Genomic DNA, 19,330 nt, shown 5'->3' on the forward strand with positions numbered 1-19,330 from the left:
TTCTTATTTATTTTGTTGTTGATTTATATAAATCTCATTTTTATGTAAACAAATGAATGAAAATTTTAATACTTATTATGAAAACACAAGTATGAAAATCTGAGTGTCTCACACTCATCCACTAGCATTAAAGCTTACATAAGAAACTGCTAAAGCACACATAACTTAATAAAAGTCCAAAAATCCATGTAAATAGGGTTTCGTAATAAGTAGATTAATAGATATGTATGTAATGAACCATCAATAGAGTAACATGAAGAATTGTCACTTTGTGCAACTCTCTTGTTTCATCGTTTCATAATTCATTCAATGAAAAAGTATATCATAGTTTGGTATTTCTTCAAATCATTTTTTCACTAAATAAAGCTTTAATGAACTTTAATCTATCTCATTGAGCTCTCTAAAAGTAAGAATCTAATTTTGCTACTTATATCAAATCACATTCCACAATCTACCCGTTTTTATAGGGGTTGAAACTTGTCAGCTCATACATGTCCTAAAAGAGAGCGTTGGTTTAATTTCACATTCCTATTCTTGCATCAATAAGATATGACAACATTGACAGTACTACATGTGCCTAACCTTTCTAACTTTCGTCGTGATCGATTTTCCTTTGTTTTCTAAAACAAATAGTTTTTTATTTTCTCTTAGTTTAGTATTTATTTTATCTTATAGTCGACCCATCTTTTCACTTGCACATTTTCAATCAAACAAAAATTACGTCGTACGTGAATAAATTGTCTTTATAACTCATATTTCCCTTTTTTCCATTCATCTTCCTTTTTTGTCCGTTGGATTGATGCGTGACACTGAGAAATAGAAAGGTGGTTTCGCTATTATGGTTCTTTTAACATTGACTTTTGCTAGTATGGTTGAAAAAGATAGATTCTTATTTGGTATATTATATGTGACTTTATTTTGGTTTGTTGTAAGAAATCATTATTTATGACTTTTGTTTTCTGTCAAGTGGTTGTAAATCTTAATTATACTTTGTTTGTTTCGGTCAAGAATATATATTTATTAAAAATGAGTGTCGTAGAATACTGAAAAATAAAAGGAAACGAGTCAGAAAACCAGACCAATCGGTCTTGGAGAAGACTAATCGATCCGACTGAGTTTATGCCATCCGTCAGCTATCCGATCCATCGGTCCACCAGTCTCTGCTCCTAGTTTCAGCTTTGATCCCTGCTTTTGATCCAAACACGTTCGAAACCACCCAATCCTATACCTAAAACATGTACAAGATTCAAAACACAATAAAAAAGACACAAAAGATAGACTTTAACACGACAAATGAACCAAAACGACTGCTAAACATAGGACAAAAGACACCAAAAACACAATATATTAGAAGGCTCGAGCTAGTATAAAATAAGAGGAATGTCATCGAGGATAATCTTCTTCGCACACAAAAAACCTAGCTAGCAAGTTACATTTGTACTATATAATTTAATTTCTGTGTATTAATACAGTTCATCATAAATACCAACTTTTTCATTTCTTTGTTTCCTTTTGTTTTCGGTCTACAATTCTTCTCTTTGGTTTTATCAAGAAAGACTAATTCCAATTTATACTTATATTCACACCATAATTGGAACCGAATCTTGCATCCATAATGTGTGTTCCTCTTAATACCACAAATCGCGACCGGATAAAAATAAAAATCTGTGATGAATGAGTGGTTTGGATACCATAAAGTGGTTTAGATCAAAAATGTAATGAAGGCTCTAATATCACATAATGGAACCTCCAATCAAAGCATGTGCAATTACAATATATAACACAATATTTCCGTAGGAAAAAATTTCAGCCTTGATTTTGTTTTCTTTTATTTTCAATAAAAAACTTGGAACCATAAGTTCCTACATACACGAAAGTAATTACATAAAGGGAAAGTAGTGGAAATATGAGATATTAAACTCCTTGAAAGGAGTAAAAGAAGCATGTGTATTCTTATTTTCTACAACAACAAAAAAAAAAAGAAAAAGAAGAATGGTTCCGACACAGAATCTTGGTTAGGTCATTGGTTTAATGTCTGACCAATCACATTTTTCTACTTCACAACTTTGCTGCAATTCTTAAAGCATGCAAGTTGTTCCTTGGTGAAAGCTTAAGATCCTCCCATCGCTCCTCTTCTTCCACTCTCTCAAAGAACTGATCTACCATGCTATCCTTCATGTCCTCCAATCGCCTTGGCTCCCACTATAATTCCAACAATACAACATATATAATTTCAACAATATGACATAACAACAAATACTAAATGGAGAGATTTGTTAAACCTTTGGATTCCTATCTTTGTCTATCAATATGGCTCTGCACCCCTGCATAAGTAAAACATGATTTTTTAATTATTGTCTTGTCTACAAAGTAAAATTTCAGGTTGAAGATACAATCAGAAAAGCTGTCAAAACCTCCACCAAGTCTTTGCTTAAATCTCCCTTCATCACATGACACACCATTCTATACTCGCGGGTAAGACAGTGTCCTACCCCTTGCAATCTTCCTTCTCTTATCTGAAATTTATACACATAGTCAGCTCTGTCCCATTATTGCATATGACACATTTTGGGAACTAACCGATCTAAGAGATATTTTAAGGCTTGAGGGTGAAGACTTCTTCAAAGCTCGAATCGTAGTTAAGCTCCAATCATCTAGTTCTTGAGTGGTCTCTCTCTCCTAACCAACACAGAGTGCAATGTCAAAGGTAAACTCAACCAACTTAGGAACGGAAGTCGACATATCCTATATATTAATGAAAAACTTACAAGTGCAGATATAATTTCTTCCATTGTTCTCTTCGAGAAGCACCTATCGATAACATCTAACCTGAGTAAAGTAAACAAATTTTGCATTATAGATCTAGTTATACATGGATTCTGTAAAGAGCGATTGAAAGCTGACACCAATACAAGGTTGATATTTATAAAACATGCAACGTATTGATCATGACCAATAACAGAATAAAAAGTTTTTTTGCACATGATCCCTAAAAAGCTTGCGATGTTGGCATGACAAAAGATATTTGGCAAAATCATATGCACTTGCCTGTGGTAAGCACTCTTCTGTTTAAGGTGCGGATGCTGAGTGTATGCATCAAGAATTGTTGAGACAAAGCTTGGATCACTTGACCCAACTTTGCAAAGATCTGTTTCTAGAGCTGTCAACCTCTGTGAAAATTAAAGGAGTAAAGTTACTATGTAAGCAAATAGTGCTTAACCAATAGTAGCTAAAAAGAAAATCTGAAGTGTAAAAGTCTTTCCAAAATGTCGAAGGAAATAGAGACACTAAGAAAATTTACAGATGGCAAGTTGGGTTATTGACACTTATACGTGATATATAACACTTAAGACAAACCATCAAGTCAGAAAAAAAATAAGCACCATGAAATAAGACTTTTCCAAAAACAAATAACATTTTAATACACGAGATCATAATTTCAAACAGTTTTTGGCAAAAAAAAAAATGCCATTCAAGAGGATAGATTTGTTACATAGCATTCCTGTGTCCAAGGTGCGAGTTCAACTAACAACAAACAAAAAGTTTTGCATCGGCAGCTTTAGTAGTCCATTATTGCCAAAGAAATACAAAAACCATGACATTCTCGTTTTTACTATATTGTCAAGATGTTATAAATGGTGTGATCCGTGCCTCCTCTAATAGGAGAGAGGGCAAATGCCCAAAGTCACATTTAAAAACAAAAGAACTAGAGGCCACAATATAAAATTATATATGCTTATCTATTTTAATTAGTTTGATATAATTATTTTTTCTAGTCAAATTTTGCTAGATTATATGAATGGAATTGATTTTTTTTATAATTTGAAACATGCATCTTGATAGTATATATTATTATAGTATATAGTAAGGTAAAAATAAAATATTAAAAACAAAGAATTACTAAACCAAGAGACTTGATTACATGCACTAAATAAACTTTTTTTTTTTAATTTCCCTAAAACCTCTATAAACCCTGGCATGACACTACGTTAACGTTTTAAGTAACAAATAGATTGTGTTTTACTTTTCATTATCATAATTTTGTTTCGAGACAATAGTATGATTACTTTTTTCCAAACAAATTACAAGAGCCCCGTACATGGCGGCAGTGGGGAATACTAAGACGTAAGCAAAGGAAGTTCATACCGTTGAAGGAACAAAATGAGTTGCAAGACCACACGCAAGCAATTCAGCGCCATCTAACCTAGCTCCTGTAAGGCCAACATACTCTCCTGGGATGAAGAAGAAGACATGAAGGATGAGATAACGAGATTGGCTCGAACTTTTGTGGACATGCAAAAACAAATGACTTAATGTTGTTACCAAAAAATCCAGGGAGCCGTGACAGGAAATAGGAGGCGCCTACATCTGGAAAGAGCCCCAGAGATGTCTCCGGCATGGCAAAAACCTTGGAGAAACTCAAGATATGGAAGTGACATGAGCATACTTCAGAGAGATCTTTATATTAGTCATCCATACATGGACATGTTTTAAAAAAAGAATAAGTACCGTGTTCTCAGTTGCAATGCGAAATCGACCATGGATGGAGACACCAGCACCGGCTCCCATGACAATACCATTCAAAATTGAAACCTATAATTTGAAAAAAAAACATTAATAAGCTTATACACTTTAAGTATATTCTAAAAGCACAGTATGTGTTCTGAGACCTGAGGTTTGCTATACGTGGCCATAACATAATTGAGCGTGTATTGATCTCTGAAGAAATCGGCACCAAGTCTCCATTTACCTAGTCCACATAAAATAGATAAAGAGTGTGTAAAAGCAGAAAATAAGCAAAAAGGAAAAAAAAAAGATGGTCATGGAAGGGTGATATATTGATATACCTTGTACCATGTTTTGAACAACAGGTGGAACGTCGCCACCGGCACAAAAGGCTCTTCCTTGACCCTTTAGGATGACAAGTTTAACACTAGGGTCTTCCTCATATGCACGGAATAGTTGCAGCAACCGAGAGATCTAGAGAAGATTGATTCAAGCCATTATATAACTAGTGCACCAAAGGCCGGAAGAAATTGACAACAAAGGAAAGATTCAATACCATGTTGAAGCACAGAGCATTAAGCTGCTTGGGTCGGTTTAATGTCAAAATTCTAACACTTGATTTCTCTTCCACCAAAACCTGTGATCAATATTGATTAGAGAGAGAAGAACTGATCGTCCTAGTAAAGAGGAGAAAACAAACCTGAGATTGAGATGCCATTTTGTCTTATGTCGTCTTCTTTCTTAAGGGACATTTATATAGTTTTTTTTTAAAGGCTAATTTAAAAAAAAAAAAAAATTGTTTTGGGTTGATTTGTTAATCACAATGAATGCTATTTAATATTTAGATTAGGTTCATGAGGTCCCCGTCTATGAGAGATTTTAACTTGCAAGAAATGGATGGAAAATTACTAAGAATCTATATGTTAACTTTGGATTGTGAAATTATGAGAAGATGAGATTTCAAAATTTTGATATTTTTGGTGTTGTTGACTTTGTCAAAGTAAGTATTAGTAGTGTATTACTTGTGAACGACACATGAGAAGTTACCAAAACTCGTTGAGAACACAGCCATGATTCGGCCTGACAAACCCACTTTGCTTTTTGTTTCACAACTCAACCTAAATGAATATATGATATCGATGAGCTTCCCAATGTTTTTTTTCTTAATCATTCAAGGTTTCCTAATGTTTCATTTCTTTGGTTTTTTACACGAACTTTTGGCATCAATAGACTTTTCAGATGGATTACGTCAATGAAAGTAAAATGACTACAAGGCTTGTTAATGTCTTCTCTAGTTCTCTTCAAGAACCTGAAGTGTTTCAAACCTTGAATAATACTTGATGATCAAGATAATGTTGTTGAGGCATCATCGTTCGTTAATATTATGTTTTAATTTTTTTTGTCGTCCTTCCACAATCTTTCAATTGATAACTTAATCATTGTCTTGATAACGTTTTAGAGATCTAATGGATTTAGTAAAACAAAGGAAAGCTTGATTGGCCAAAAAAAAAAAAAAACGAAAGCTTGACATGTGAATTATGCTAAATTCTCAGCGTTCTTTCATACGCCGTAGTAGCCATTTCAAGATAATGTTACTGTATCACACGTTTCTTTCTTTGGCCCTGAAAAAATCTCAATGTCTGCAAATATCTTAAGATTTATTCAAAGTTTGTAACCCATAAAATCAATATTGTTTTAAAAAAGCATTTCAAATATAGTATACAACGACTATTAACGATCGTTAATAGTCGTTGTATATCCTACCAAATTTTCTACCAAAAGTATTAACTTCATTGTTAACCATAGTTTAAGTCATTAACCTAACTTTGCAGAAATGATAAATTTCCAATTATTTAATGGCATGATTTTGCTTAACCATGTCTATAGTTGTAGAAACTCACCCATCTATAAAAAAACAAAATTCAAACATAATATTGTTTTGCATATGCTGATTGATAAATATTTAAATACGTTCAATGTTTTAAGTACTCCCACATATTGTAAAACACAGAAAATATTAACGTATTATGATATTATTTTGCGCACAACGTTATTATATAAGTAAGGTGGTATATATCATAACACGTACAATAATATATATAGTTACAAATCATACTAATATTTATGATACTATATATTTTCCGGAAAAACTGATAACTTTATTGTTAAACTTCTTTACCTCACGGCACGCACAACATAAGTTAAAATTTGGTTACTATTAAGAACCCAAACCGGTACATAGGCCAGGTCTGTACATGGAAAAACTAAAGGAATATGTTGTCATGCCTTGCTCGCAATATAGCTGGTTGGATTAAAGTAATAGGGAAGGCAAAGAAGTGAAAAAGAGACAACTTCTATGTGAAGCGGAGAGCAAACAAAAGGTTTAAAAACGACTAATGCGTAGAGATACGCAACATGATGGAAAAACTCAAAAAAAGTATAAAGGAAGACTCGAATGATCGTTTTAAAAAAAAGACTCAAATGAAAGTGGATAGAAAAAAAAGACTGGATAATTCGTGTATAATGTCTAGGTCCGGTGTATCATGACGACGCCGCGTTCAGTGTGTCATCACGACGCCACTTGATCTCTTTAATACCACAGTTGTGGTTTTTTTTTTTATCGTGGCCATTCGATCTTTTGAATACTACAGTTTAAATTTAAATTAAAATGTAATAAAAAGACAACTAATATTAACTGGCTTTGTACTAAAAACACGTTATGTATAAGTCACATCAAATTGTTTTAAGTCATTAGTTTTAACCAAAAAAAAAGTGAAGTCTTTCATTTTTGTCTCTTCTGCCAATTATCTTTAAAACAATTTGTGTAATAGTTTCTCCCTTATATTCATTGTAAATTGAAATAAAATTTTGAATAAGATACCAAACATAATTCTTGTACAAAGCTAGTCAATATTTATTGTCTTTGTTTTCTTGACATTTATATTTATAACTTTTGAAACAGCTTGTATAATAGTTTATCAATTATCTTGGCTGTGAATGTTTGACAATTGGCATGCATAGAGAATTGAGAAGGTGGAAATATTTTATGTAACCAGAGATCCTTTTCTTGTTTGACTGAGAAACTTCCACGCGTTGTATCTCAATCTTTTCTCGAATTCGTTAAAAATGAATGACCTCGTAACATGTTGTTGAAGGGCTTCGAACTGAGGGTTCAATCATTGGCATTTTAGGATTAGAAAGAATAATTGCACTCTGGTATGTGTAATCAATCAAAAGTAAATGGCCGACAAAAAAAAAATCAACTAAATCTAGTAATATTTTAAAGCAACAAATCTAGTCAATATTAATTATATTAGTTACGTAGGATTTTAATTATACTTTTTTGCACGACGACAACATTAGTCAAACAAAATTTGGAATGGCATGAGGACAGCGTGCTTACGACATGTATTTCTATCAAACATTATGGGTTTTGTTCTGAGATTAATGTTTAACCACAAACAATCCTTGAAAAGTACACGACAGAAAAAACCACAAACAATCCTTTGGTAAGAAAAATATTACTAGATTTAATTAAGTTTTGAGAATCCGATAATATATCTTATATAATAAAAGTAGGTTTTTTCTAACTTTACCTACGAATGCGACATTTATCACTCTATTTTGTTGACACATGTACTTATCATTAATTGTATTTTGACTAAAATAATTTATTAATAGATATATCATATATTCAGAAAAATAGTCATTAAACTATAAAATTACTAGGTATTAAACTATAACTTGAAATGATTTTTTTTCTAGCATAATTGCAACTCTCTTAACTAATTACAAAATCAAATCTTTTAAATTTTGACATGATATTTATTATGTTTTATACTGCACATTAAACGCTCACAACTATAAATAATTCTCCAATTTTATAAGATTTTTTTCCATTTTTAGTTCTTTTAAACAATAATTAATTAAAATAATTTTTTTCAATATGATATGATTAAAAAGTTTAAAATCTGGTAAAATTTGATATCTTACATTTGCTCATATTTTAACAGTTTTTCTGTTTCTATGTTATTTATGCATGTATATATTAATAAGCATATCATATCTTATTTTTACAAAATAAATGTATGATAAAGCAAATTACAAAATAATTTGTTGATATAAACTCATACATAATAGTTTTAAAACATTTTATTTTGTAAGTGATTATTCAAAACAATGATAAAAGAATAGTAATTATAGTATATATTTTATGATGTATCATTTATCAATATTTAAATACTACATATGCTTTTAAAAATATGATTTAATAAGAAATAAATGAGAAGTAGATGTAAAGCTCACCTGATTAAAAAAGACTCAAATGACTTACAAATTATTAAACACCATGCAGTTAAACCTCATTAAGGTCATTAGTGGCTCAATGAGATTGAATACTCAATGTCTCATGTAACGTTTTTTTTTTAAAAAGAAATTATTAGTTTGTTACTCATGTAACGTTCGTGTTGTAAACGTTCTTCTATAATTATTAACCTTTATTAGTTATACCCTAACAATCTACTTTTCTAATATAAATAGCAAATATTTACACAGACACAACACACACATATTTACAAGTGCTTTTGTTTTTTTTAACAATTGAAGTTACTCAATTACTGAAAGAAAAAAGGAAGATGATTTGCTGTATCACCAACGTTTACGGCAAGAGTCCTAACCTTATCAATTTGTCTCTTTCATTTAAGGTTTGGACTCATATTAGCTTTCAGTTTTTTTTTTTTCTTTTAGTTTTTGTGAATGATTTCATATTGTTTAATGTTTCTAAAATGGTTATATTGAGTCTTACTTACATGTTTTTGTTTTGTTCTAAATGTAAATCGAGAAATTTTTGCATCTTTTTTTTTTTGGAAGTAGGCATCAAATGCACTTTAAACCATATATGAATATGAAAGAGGAAGTAAAACGGGCAAGAGTCCCAACCTTATCAATTTGTCTCCTTCATTTAAGGTTTGGATTCATAATAGCTTTCAGATTTCGTTTTTTTTTAAGTTTTTGTAAATGATTTCGTATTGTTTAAAGTTTCTAAAATAGTTATATTGAGTCTTACTTATATATTTTTGTTAGTTTCTTTTTTTTGGTAGGCATCAAATGCACTTTAAACCATTTAAATGGATATGAAAGAAAAAGCTACCATATTATGGATAGTAGAGTCAATTGCAAGAGAAAGCAAGAATCAAAGTTTTGATCATTCATAAAATACAAAAATTCAAGCAAGTGTTTTAGTTAGTCTCAGAAAATGATGGAGCGATAATAACAGGTATGACCACAATAATTATATAACTATTTATTTGTCTTTCCAAATTAAATATTTTGAATTAAATTTTTCAATAAATAGTTACCAAATTTTGTTGACTTATATGCTCTCTAAAACAAAACTTAATTTTTTTTCTGATTTTTAGTATAAGGAAGCTGAATTCTTAGTTTCTGAAGAAAACATGATCAACATTAGTTCACTCATATTAGGAAATTGTTTAATTGTTTTCTATCATTACTTACATTTAATGACCTTTCCAATAATTGTTTTTAAACCTATAAGTCGAAATTTTTGAAAGACTCTATAATACAAATTACAAAAATCTATTTCTATAATACACATTAGAAAATTATATTTAAGACCGGATAATACATTATAAAATACTCTATTATATTGAAGCAAACAAAATAGATTCTTTTATATGAGTGACATATTGAAATGATTTAAGATTTATCTTCTCCAAGTTTATATTTTCTTAAATTGTTTTTTTTATATGAGACTATTTGACAAGTCATCATGTACGGTCTTTTATCTATATACACTATATCCTTAATAATATTTTAAATTTAGGTTGTTTAATTTTTTCTATCATTTATTTAATGACCTTTCCAATAATTGTTTTAAAACCTATAAGTCAAAATTATTGAAAGGCCCTATAATACAAATTACAATAATCTATGTTATATACACATTAAAAAAAAATTGAAATTAATGAAATTGAAATTTAAATTCAAAATAAAATTAATTTGCTCTCTTTAATTGAAAGTAATTCCAAATATTTTTTTGAAATCTTTACCAATTATTCATTATAAACAACAAATTTATGTAATATGATGTACACAATAATGATTTTTTTAAAGAGCTAAACATATTTTAATATATATAAATTTTAAAAAATATTTAAACAAAAAAAATAACAGTGTAAGGTTCATAATCTAAAATTAAAATTTAGAATTTAGCTTTTACAATAATATTTTTTAAACTCATAACAACAACAAAGAAAAAACTTTAAACAAAACAAAACAATATTTGAGATACTGTGGAAGGGGATTAGGAAAAGAGAGAATGAAAATAAATTGTGGGAGTTAATTTTTAATTTATTGTGTGTTGAATAAAATGGTGTGGAGAAATATAATTAATATATCTATTTATGATTTCAGTTTTGTAAATAAACTGTGGGAGTTAATTTTTAAATTATTGTGTGTTGAATAAAGTAGAGTGGAAGAATATAATTGATACATATTTTTTATGATTTCAATTTTATATTAAACTGTGTGTTAAATATGTTATTTATTATTTATTAAGAATTAAAAAAACGTATATTGCCAAGTGGACCAATAAGGAAAGAGTAAAACCTTACTTTTATATATACATGAATCCTAATTTTTTTGTTTCATTTTTAAAGGTTACCTAAAGTATAGCTATTATTGTTGCCATTACATCACATATAAATAATAACAATTGTTATATAATTTTAAATTAATTATATATAAAAATTATGGTTTCAATTTATCAAAGCTTATAATATTTAACTTAGAGACATATTTTTCCTACTTTTTCCATCATTTGAAATTAAAAATAAATAACTCTATGTTTATGCGATAATAACTGGTAAACATCAAAATTGAAAATTTTAATTATTTTTAGCGATATATTAACAATTGTTTTTAATAAATTATATATAGAAATTAACGTCTTTCAATACAATTAACAAATTTTATATGACTTATTTTTTTTGAACCGACATCTGAGATCTTTAGTCAAGTTGGAGGGTTTTTCATTGAAAGTTATCTTAAATCATAAGCTTTAAATTTTTAAATGTGAAGAAGGTTCATCTATTGTTTTGACTTTCAAAACAATTGGTAATACATGCATTTGCATTTTCACAAAAACAATAGCTGAATAATTTATGTTTATTTTTTATATATAGTAAAACATACTGTTTTTACAAAAAAAAATAAAAAAAAATTGAATGCAAACTTTTAATCAACTAAAATGTCTTTGTAAAAAAATCATAATTTTTAAACATCAAAATTACTATTATTAATTATTTTGATCGATATATTAACAATTATAAATAAGTTTTTTAAATAATTTAATTTAAATATTATTTTATATTCAAAACTAAAACCGAATATAAAATCCACGCATCGCGTGGACAACTTCTAGTATATATATATATATGATTAACGTTTCAAGTAAAAATTATAAATAGTGAACTTATCATAATAATTAGAAGAAATTTTTTATTTTTTCATATTATCGGATTCATTATCATTATGTTGGTTCGAGACAACATATATGATTACTTTACAATAAACTCTTATAAGAGCCATACATTTTTAAATCATCATAGCCCTCAACATACGCCGAGAATGAGAAATACTAAAGACACAAAGGATATTCATACCATGAAGGCACAAAATGAGTTGCAAAGACCACAAACAAGCATATTGGGGGCATCTAACCTAGATCCGGTGAGGCCAACTTACTCTCCTGGACAAGAAGACGTGTAGGATGAGAGAACGAGATAGGCTCGAACTTTTGTGGACATACAAAAACAAATGACTTTTGTTACAAAAACAAATCCAGGGAGCTTTGAGTGCCTATATCTGGAAAGATCGTCAAAGCTGTCTCATGCATGGAAGAAAGCTTGTAGAAACTCAAAAGATATGGAACAAACATGAGCATATTTCAGAGCGATCAATTAGTCATCCATGGTTGCAGTACAAAATCGACCATGGATGGAAACACCATAGGATCAACAACAACTATCATGATATGTACTAACTATTAGAGAAGAATGCTAAAAATTTCGTTAACCAAGCTCTCGCAATTCCGTTGAAGTCTCAAAGATGGGCAAAAGTTATGGGAAAGTAGAGAGTTTCCTCCTTTTGGTTATTATTAATGATCAAAAGCTAGAAACAAAACACAAACTGACAACAAAAAACACCGAAGCAAGATTAACCAAAGTAGGATTACATATGGATAATCATAACTAAAACAAAGAAATCAAAACACCAAACATAAAACAAAACCCACACCAAAAGGAAATAGACTTCCGCGATGCATCACCAAAACACAAGTCTTGGCTCAAGCCTGTGGCTTATAGGAGAAACCATTGACAGTGAGACCTCCATCAACACAAATGGTCTGACCAGTAATATATGAAGCTGCAGGTAGACACAGAAAAGCCACAAGTGATGAAACCTCATTTGGCTCTCCAGCGCGACCAAGTGGAGTTCTACTAACCAAACTCTTCTCGTAATCGGCGTCTTTGAAAAACTGATTATTCACAAGATTTAAAGACATAAGAATGAGAAGTGTATGATGTCAATTGGAAAAAAAAAAAGAAGAAGAAGCCAGAGTGTACTCATTGATGATTACGTACAGGTTGAGCCATAGCAGTGTAGATAAAATTAGGAGCAACAGAGTTGGCTCTTATGCCATCTCTTGCCCATTCACATGCCAAAGTTTTTGCTAGTTGATTCAAAGCTCCTGCTCATACAAGCATCAAAAACGATAAACTACGAGACATCTATATATTAGGTTCAAAGATACTAATTAGACCTTTATTGAAATGGTTGCATTAGCCTATTAGAACAATCAGTTACCGTTGGAAATACTTTCAAGTAAGACTATAGTTATCCATCAAGATAATTAAAATAGCTTTAAATTAGTCTTGTTTGCGTATTTATAATTGTTACTGAATATGAATGAAAACCCTTATATTTTTACACAGATTTGAACAAAAAGTATTTACGTTTACTAATGTAAGAAAACTCATATATGATTTAGGATGAGGTCCTAATACAAAATATAAATCTCAGATTAATCATTCCTACTATTAATTATGACTTCTTACACTAAAACCACTTATTAATTAACTTAACTCACCATTGAATTCAGTTTTAACAAACTATATATTCACAACTATTGCATCAAATCATTCCAAATATATCTATTGATGAATAGTCAGTCTATTTACCTTTCGTTAAACTATAGATAGATCCACACTCCATTGACACAACCCCTCCAACAGAAGAAATGAAGATGATGCTTCCAAATTCTGAAGCTTTTAGGAGAGGATGTGAAAGTTGGCTAAGGTGATAAGCAGATTCCAAGTTTGTTGAAATACTGAACGAGAAATCGGCTGCCACATATTCTATTGTTGGCTTTGGATTAACTACGCCAACATTGTTCACCTATGTTGAACAAAAATGAGTTACAAAAATCCTACTATATATGCATTACTTAATTGGTGTATTTTCCCTATGAGAATATGCTCAGTTTCTTTAAAGTAAGATTAACTTACAAGAATGTTCAGCTTGCCATCGAACATCTTTGAGACTGTTTGCATAAGTGTTTCCCTCTCGGAATGAGAGGATACATCACATATTGAACCACTTACTTGAAACCCTTTCTTTTCCCATTCACTTAAACTTTGATTGAGCAGTGTTTCAGATATATCGCATACATAGATTCTAGCTCCAAGACCGGCTAGCTCCTCTACTATAGCATGCCTAAACCATTCCACATAAAAAGACATATATAACGACGTCTTAAATAATCCAGAACAATATGGGTCAAAAATTATAGCTAGAGAGTAGAAAGACCAACCCGATTCCGCTGGCTCCACCAGTTACAAGAGCGGTCATACCCTGAAGACTCCATCTTTTATCCATTTTCTCTTTGCCTGTGAGTTGCAATGACTAGAGATACCACATAACATATATATATATATAGAGGCAAATTAGATAAAATATTACTAACTAATGACCTTTCCAAGCAATGGTGGGTCTAGAAAATTTATTCAATGGGGGCAAAAACTATAATCAATTTTTTTCAGTTTTAAAATATATTAAAATGTCCATAAAACTGTCATTTGTCAAAAAAAACCAGAAATTTTTACAATTAAAATATATAAATTTTCTGTTAAACTTTCTAAATAAAAAAAGCAAAGATTAAAATAAACAGTTACAAAGGAACAAAGAAAAAAATAATAATTTACCAATGAGTTCTCGTCTATAAAAAACCAAGGAGGAGAATAAAAGAACAACGGAAAATTTGGAATCAAAATTTTTAGGGTTTTAAATTAGTAAAATTAAGTAGTTTTAGTTTACAAATTATACCTTTATTTATAAAATATTAGTAATGTTGGGTCTTTTAAAAAAAATTAAACAAAAGATAGTGGGGTCATGGAAGGAGTTAACTTTTTTGGAGGCAATTTTTTAGTTTTTTCGTGGTGGCAAATAGTTATAATTATCTTTAATAAATTTATTTTAACAAGGTAGAGCATCAACATTGGACATTTTATTGGGTGTCTTTCTTTATAATAAAAATATTAAAAAAACTAAAATAAAATTATTAAAATACGACAGTGTCTTTAATAAGTTTCGAGAGTGGATGCAATAATAAAAGAAAATGTGACTTACGTAAATGAAAAACAATTATATTAAAAATTACGTAAATGACAATGGAAGAAAGATAAATTAAGTAAATTTCACAAACCTAAAATGAATATTCAAATATTCCGATTTTAATCTTTATTTAAATTTTACAGAATAGATAAAAAAAAAGTTTCTGTAATATGTTATTCTTAGGGTTATTCTCCAAAACAATTTGTTAAGTTGCCATTTTCTTTATGTTAACTTTATCTCCAAATATACAGATCATTTTCACTATGTTTAATTTATTAACATAATCTTATATATATATATATAATATCATTTTCTACATATTAACTCCTCTTCGATTTTGCTTTAGAATCATATATATTTCTCATCTCAAAATTCAGATTATATCTTTCGGACATAAATTTTTACACATGTTAATTAATTAAATAAATATATAAATACGTCGAACATCCACGGACTACAATTATTGTAAAATACATAATAAATAATAAACACATAGTTTTTTATGTTATGTTTTTTGTACAATGTTATCATCTAAGTTACGTGATCAATCATATATTTCACTCCTAAAAATTTACAGGTATAACTAGTAGTATTATATGTACGACACCATTTTCCAAAACAATTAATACGTAGGTTAGGTGTGTACATAGATTAGAAGCCATATTGGTGCATAGGTTAGGTGCGTACATGGGAAAACAAAGAAAAATGTAATCGTGCCTTGCTCGAAAAATTGCAGGTGGGATTAAAGTAATAGCGAAAGAATCAAATAAGTGAAAGAATGACAATTTCTACGTCAAGATGAGAGGAACCAAAATATTTAATGACGACTTAAGCATACATTAGCAACATGGTCGAAAAAGTATAAACGAAGACTCAAATGAAAGTTGACAAACAGAAAACAAAGACTGCGAAAGTCCGTGTATAGTGCCAAAGGTTACGTTCCGTGTATGACGATATGCCACTCGATCTTTTTAATACTATAGTTTTGAGATTTATTTTTTAATATTCTTTTGTGGTTCGTTAGGCCGGATGATTAAAACAAAAATCCAGATCAATTTCAGAAATCTGAAAAATCCGTCAATCTTGTCCTTTAAAATGTTTATAGAGATCTATGAACTTTGATGATTGATCTTGTAGTTCAAATAGTAGAATTCTTGCTTATTTTATTTTTATTTTTTTTGAATTCTTGAATATTTTGGGTTTTAATTATGAACTTAGCTCTAGATCCCAATGAAAATGCAGACACTAATTGTTCCAGATTCTGACTCAACTCGTACTGTCTTTTATAGACCTGCAAACAAGAAAACAATGCATGAACATTGGACAATAAAATAAGACCTTGCCAGAAGTGAGGATACAAATAGTTCCTAAGGGTTCAAACTTCAAAACTTAAACATAACAAAAAGTTCGCACACGAGTAGTTTCCAAAAAAAAAAAAAAAAGTATAACAAACAGAGGAGCAAATTAGTCCTCAAGATATAGCACAAAAGTAACTAACTTGGAAGCACTCTTCTATAGTAGGAATACACCGACACTCTTCTTAGTTTGCAAGTATCCTATAAATAAAACCAATACTACAGACAAACCCCAAGCTTCCTATGATCTCCTTGGTCCATCATGTTCCATAACTAAATCTACAGAAGCGGAATCGAATCGAAACTCACGGATCTAACCAAACCATTTATTTCGGTTCGGTAAGGTTTGGTTTCTTTGCCAATCCCTACTGATAACCAAAATAAACTGATTAGGGGTTAAACTTTTCCGGGTTGGTATAGACGGTTTTCAGCTCAAGCATCGTTGTTTTTATATTTTTATTTTATTTTATAGTCGGCATATTATTAACCTTTTTGACATGTGTTGTGTGTACAACTATTTTTCGTTACACGAGTCAATCAATAGTTTGTATAACCTAATTCGATATATCTAGAAACCACATATACCGATTTACCATCCCAAAGCAAAGATAAGATCAAAAAGTTAGAAAAACCCTCCCTCTGCAAACCCTAGATCTAAAGATGTCAACCGAGACTTGTCTTCCTCCAAACAGTGAGATGGTACCATCGTCTCATGGCAAGTGTACAACCAGTCATGAACCGAGACTTGTCTTCCTTCAAGCGCACAATGAACACCTTGGCAGTCTCAAGTGATGTTGCATTCTTTAACATCACTCTCAGGTTCTGGATCCGAAGGGTATTAACATATATATCTATATCATCTCTTCATATGTATCCCCCTTGTTGTTCTAATCTCAACGTATGTTTCATTGTTTTCTATATGTATACTTTTCATCAATTTCTTCGACTTTTGTGTAGAATGATGAAACAAGGGAACAAGGGAAATTTAAGCCTCATACCGATTTACCTCGTTTGCAAAGTTTCTATCTAGACTATTACCAGAAAAACGTCATGGATGTGATCAAGATCATTGGCAACCAGTATACAATTTTGAAAGGTATTGCCCCTGACCATTGGCAGATCTAGTTTTAATTGTCTTCTATTACATTAATATATAAATGAAAACAACAAATAAGGAACTAGTTTGCATCCTACAAGTTTATCATCTACATTCATATTTGGCACTCCATTCGTTATTCTGCTAATTGAAACGATATAGGACCATCTCTTTTTGTTAAACGAGTTTAATGCTTGTTTTCACTATAATGCTTGTTTTCATAGAAATTGAGTCAAGTGCACACAGTGCTGCTATTCGTGCCATCCATGCTGCCCTTCCCCCCCATAAAATTAACGGGGATTCCCGAAAACAAGCTGACAGGTTTGTGCATTATACAAATCTCGTTTGCTCAAAATCTCTCCTTCTATTTATGTACAATATCTTTCTTTCTCTACTTTCAGTTACATTCAACATGCATGTGACACTGCTGGTGTTCTCTTCAGAGTCTTGGAGCTTCTTTCGGAAGATGTACAACTTCCTTCTGAGGTATATAATTTTACACATAGCTAGTTAATAGATTACCAATATATGTATATGGTGATGTTTGTTTGGAAGTCGCAAGAGGTCTGCGATTGCGATTGCGATTGAAAGTTGTTCGTTTGATAGCAACTGCGATTGAAAGTTGTTCGTGATCGATTTGCGACTGAGTTTTTTGTTTGCATGAAAAATTAGCTATGTGACTTTTTAAATGGCGATTAGTCTTGCGATTGCTATATCAACAACGAGCATGGCCATATATTGTTTTTGTCTTATGTTTATAATTGTTAATACTTTTGCTGTAGTTTTTGGAAGCCGACGCTGATGTGAAACAACTAGCTGAAATCTTCAGGCCTTATAACATTATTCCCCTCTATATTTGTGGAAAATATTCTATGAAGAGACTACCTGAGGTCATTCCAGAGATTCACTCTCTTTTAATTTTTTTGGATGTGATTTCTTGTTTTAGTTATAATCTGAGTCTAAAGTGAACAAATAATATTTGCATATACTTATATATTTTGCAGTTACAAGCTGCTATAGACGCACTATCTTTCCCATTGTGCACTATCTTGCCCTTGCGGGTTGCTTATAACCCCAGCCCAGCCCGAGACAGCGAAGACCTGCCTGCCGTGTTTGAGATCAGTCCACGAGAACCCATATTATCATTATTATTTTCTTCCATATTATCATTATTTTTTTCTTCAGTTTTTTTTTTCCTACTTTTTAGTATTGATTATACTTTTCATTATATCGTCTCTTACTTGCGATTAAAAAGGTGTCGTTTAACTACTATGTAAACTTTGGTTATGACTGGAACGTCTCATATTTTTGCAATAGAGAAACAATAACAAGGCATCAATAAATCAAGAACGACTCTCTTTCTTGATCCTATTATGAAAGTGACGCCGGGCTTCCCTTAGCCAAATACGAGTTTTGAACTAACTTCATAAAATTTTGGTATATTCGAAACTTCTAAAGTACAGTATAAGATTAGTCCAAACAATATCCACCTTTTTGAAAGATTTAAGAATGTAAAAATTTACCAATTATTACTTAATCCCACATACATGATACATCAAGAGAAAATACTTTTTTTTTTTTGGTTGAAATCATATGCTTTAAATCATATGAAATACTAATAATTATTATATTTTATAGGAATGGAAAATAAAATCTACTAACTTTTAATGTACAATTAAAA

The 19,330-nt window shown here is 30.4% G+C and overlaps 3 protein-coding genes across 5 annotated transcripts; 1 reads left to right on the forward strand and 2 right to left on the reverse strand.

Annotated features, from left to right (window-relative positions):
* Nucleotides 1-1,808: 1,808 nt before the first annotated feature.
* Nucleotides 1,809-5,234, reverse strand: AT2G30660 (ATP-dependent caseinolytic (Clp) protease/crotonase family protein). Of its 2 annotated transcripts, NM_128618.4 has the most exons (13): nucleotides 5,207-5,234; nucleotides 5,063-5,143; nucleotides 4,848-4,980; nucleotides 4,671-4,750; nucleotides 4,510-4,593; nucleotides 4,324-4,408; nucleotides 4,147-4,232; nucleotides 3,049-3,170; nucleotides 2,769-2,829; nucleotides 2,581-2,679; nucleotides 2,415-2,516; nucleotides 2,283-2,324; nucleotides 1,809-2,202 (listed from the first exon to the last, which is right to left on the reverse strand). In NM_128618.4, exons 1-13 carry the CDS (start codon nucleotides 5,222-5,224, stop codon nucleotides 2,059-2,061), a joined length of 1,137 nt encoding a protein of 378 aa, NP_180624.2. In that variant the 5' UTR covers nucleotides 5,225-5,234; the 3' UTR covers nucleotides 1,809-2,058. The 2 variants fall into 2 exon arrangements, with proteins under 2 accessions (NP_180624.2, NP_001324604.1); NM_001336278.1 differs by lacking the exon at nucleotides 5,207-5,234 and having other exon boundaries at nucleotides 5,063-5,171.
* A 7,415-nt stretch (nucleotides 5,235-12,649) lies between these two features.
* On the reverse strand, nucleotides 12,650-14,479 carry AT2G30670 (NAD(P)-binding Rossmann-fold superfamily protein). Its single transcript, NM_128619.2, has 5 exons — nucleotides 14,399-14,479; nucleotides 14,094-14,301; nucleotides 13,767-13,983; nucleotides 13,170-13,276; nucleotides 12,650-13,063 (listed from the first exon to the last, which is right to left on the reverse strand). The coding sequence occupies exons 1-5, from the start codon at nucleotides 14,461-14,463 to the stop codon at nucleotides 12,872-12,874; spliced, it is 789 nt and encodes a 262-aa protein (NP_180625.1). The 5' UTR covers nucleotides 14,464-14,479; the 3' UTR covers nucleotides 12,650-12,871.
* A 2,727-nt stretch (nucleotides 14,480-17,206) lies between these two features.
* Nucleotides 17,207-18,955, forward strand: AT2G30680 (callose synthase-like protein). 2 transcript variants are annotated; one of them, NM_128620.2, is made up of 6 exons: nucleotides 17,207-17,388; nucleotides 17,511-17,649; nucleotides 17,874-17,970; nucleotides 18,051-18,135; nucleotides 18,432-18,539; nucleotides 18,654-18,955. In NM_128620.2, the coding sequence occupies exons 1-6, from the start codon at nucleotides 17,266-17,268 to the stop codon at nucleotides 18,924-18,926; spliced, it is 825 nt and encodes a 274-aa protein (NP_180626.2). In that variant the 5' UTR covers nucleotides 17,207-17,265; the 3' UTR covers nucleotides 18,927-18,955. The 2 variants fall into 2 exon arrangements, with proteins under 2 accessions (NP_180626.2, NP_001324679.1); NM_001336279.1 differs by lacking the exons at nucleotides 17,207-17,388; nucleotides 17,511-17,649 and having other exon boundaries at nucleotides 17,844-17,970.
* Nucleotides 18,956-19,330: the final 375 nt, after the last annotated feature.

Source organism: Arabidopsis thaliana, chromosome 2 (genome assembly GCF_000001735.4).
Source record: "Arabidopsis thaliana chromosome 2, partial sequence".
In the NCBI taxonomy this organism is placed as follows: Eukaryota; Viridiplantae; Streptophyta; class Magnoliopsida; order Brassicales; family Brassicaceae; genus Arabidopsis; species Arabidopsis thaliana.